Source organism: Echinops telfairi, unplaced genomic scaffold, assembly GCF_000313985.2.
Source record: "Echinops telfairi isolate 266 unplaced genomic scaffold, ASM31398v2 ScPeMD7_7424;HRSCAF=8462, whole genome shotgun sequence".
Taxonomy (NCBI): Eukaryota; Metazoa; Chordata; class Mammalia; order Afrosoricida; family Tenrecidae; genus Echinops; species Echinops telfairi.
In genome coordinates, this window is record NW_022111324.1 from 46,057,551 (window position 1) to 46,059,812 (window position 2,262).

General features: G+C 58.2%; 1 protein-coding gene across 1 annotated transcript in view; it reads right to left on the reverse strand.

Annotated features, from left to right (window-relative positions):
* Positions 1 to 2,262, reverse strand: part of TNNI1 (troponin I1, slow skeletal type) — an 18,506-nt gene that overhangs the window by 10,788 nt on the left and 5,456 nt on the right. Inside the window, exon 5 of the mRNA XM_045298178.1 lies at positions 1,237 to 1,413. Within this exon, the coding sequence (XP_045154113.1) occupies positions 1,237 to 1,413 (177 nt within the window). The remainder of the gene's footprint in view (positions 1 to 1,236; positions 1,414 to 2,262) is intronic.

A 2,262-nucleotide genomic window follows, 5' to 3' on the forward strand; every position in this document is an offset into this window, starting at 1 on the left:
CCCCCCCATCAGGTAGGGTCACCCTGAGTCAGTGTGGACTACATGCCAGGGCGAGGGAGAGTTGTGGAGCTGATTTTACACGCAGACATGTGGTCTGTCGTCTCTGGCCATGCAGTCTGTCAGTTCCGACTGGGGCAGCCCAGGTGTCCTAGAGTAGCGGGTCCCCAGCATCATCCTCACAGAAGCCCTTTCTTCAACAGCGCCGCCAGGCCAAGAGCAACCCATTTGTCACAACCACCCAGGGACCGTATCATAAGAGGGGCTTCAGAAAAAGTCATGGAAAAGTAGAGTTCAAAGACAATGGAACTTTTCTATGAAGTTTTAAGCCCTACTGCACACCCCCCCATAAGAAATATACATATAGGCCATAATAAAAATAAATAATTTAACCTTTTTCTAAAATTAGAAAATCCTGATGCCCACCCATCTGAGGAGGTCCCAGGATTTGACCAGACAGATAGCCATGGGTGGAGGGGAAGCCCAGAAGAAGGAGGGAGCTGTGTGTTCCAGGTGTTGACTGTTCCGGATGATGACGGCAGGTTCCGGGGCATGTTCTCACTCTGAGCATCATGCCCCATCCCTATCCCCCATCTCCATGGCCCCCTCCACCTCCCTGAGCTACCACTCGGCAGCGCAAACTCAGCCCACCCAAGAGGCCTGCCCCGACTAACTGGCTCCTTGTCCAGGTCACAGTGCCTGACCCAAGGCTTCGCTTCCTGAAACAGCTGGGGTCAGAGACCACGGCACTCATCCACGGTGGTCACAGGCCCTCCAGTTCTGGGCACCTACATCTACACGAGGCGCTCAGCCTGTGTTGAGCGATTTGTCACCCATCAAGAGGGGCCTGAGTTCCCTCATTCCTGGGCTCAGGTGCACCTACGATGGCGCCGTCTTCTTTCCAGGTAGTGGCAGAGGGCAGCGGTCTCCACCATGCCTCTGAGCCCCCCACCTCCCCACACTGCCTTCCCGCTTCCCCGCCTTCGGGGTCTGGATTTCTTCATGTCCCGGTCTGAGGATATCCTCAGACGGGAATCTCCTTAGGGAAGAGAGTGTGTCCTCTGTCTCCCAGGACAGACTGATAAGACTATCTCTGGTCCCCCGGGGGTTTCTAGAATGTTCTGACTGAAGGGCTGCCTGGCCTCCAGCAGAAGCTCCTGAGCCTGCCCTCGGCTCGGGGAGGGTGACGGGTGGAGGCTGGCGGCCTGGGGCGAGGGGCTCTGAGGAGAAGGCCCTCACCTTCTCCGTGTCTTCCTTCTTCACAGACTTGAGGTTGGCCCGCAGGTCCATGGACACCTTGTGCTTGGAGCCCAGCAGGGCCCGGAGCATGGCGTCGGCGGAGACGCGGACCCGACGCAGGGGCGGGCGCTTGAACTTCCCTCGGAGGTCCATCACCTTCAGCTTCAGGTCCTTAATCTGCCAGGAGAAAAGACAAGGGCTCCCTGGGGAGGGGCCAGCCACAGGAGCCACCGCTCCAATCCTCCAGCCTCCAGGGCAGGCCCTTTGGGATCCCCGCATCCACCCCTGGCCTTCAACAGCCTGCGCTTGCGCAAGCTGAATGAACAGATGCCTGTGGAGATGGAGCCCCGCGGTCAGCCCCTCTCCCAGAGTTCAGAAGCCCCTCTGGAGCTTGCCACCATTTCGGCACAGCCTTGGTCTGGCCGGCCAAGTGGTTAAATTATCCCCAGGCCTCATCCCAGGTGAACGTCCACGGTGAAGTCTTTGGAGGGAATTCTGGGGACACCAGTGAACTCTGAGTGCATCCTGCCTCATAGGAAAGAGGCTCCTCATGGCCACAGCTGAAGACCAAAGCAAGAGCCCTGCCCGGCCCCACCTCACCCTGCCCACTGGAACACACAGCTCCCTGCCCAAGGGGGGAGGGGCGGTAAGCTCAAACTACTGCCACCGGTCCATACTGACTCACAACCAGCCTATCGGACCAGGGAGGACGGTCCGTGAGCTTCCAAGACTGTAACTCTTTCTGGGAATAGCAAGCCCTCTCTGTCTCCCTCGGAGCAGCTGGTGGATTCAAATTACTAACCTTGAGGTTAACGGCCCAACATGTAACCCACTACATCACCGGGACTCCTAAGCAACTGGAGTGGAAGTCAGAAAACCAGGCCCCCCACTCTGGGACCCACAGCAGGTTCCCTAGCCTCTCTGAGCCTCAGTATCCTCGTGGGCAACGCACAGCTAATCGAAGCAGGCACCGTGGGCACAGGTGCGCAGGGAGGATCAAAGTGGCGCTGCATGAAAGCGCTGTGC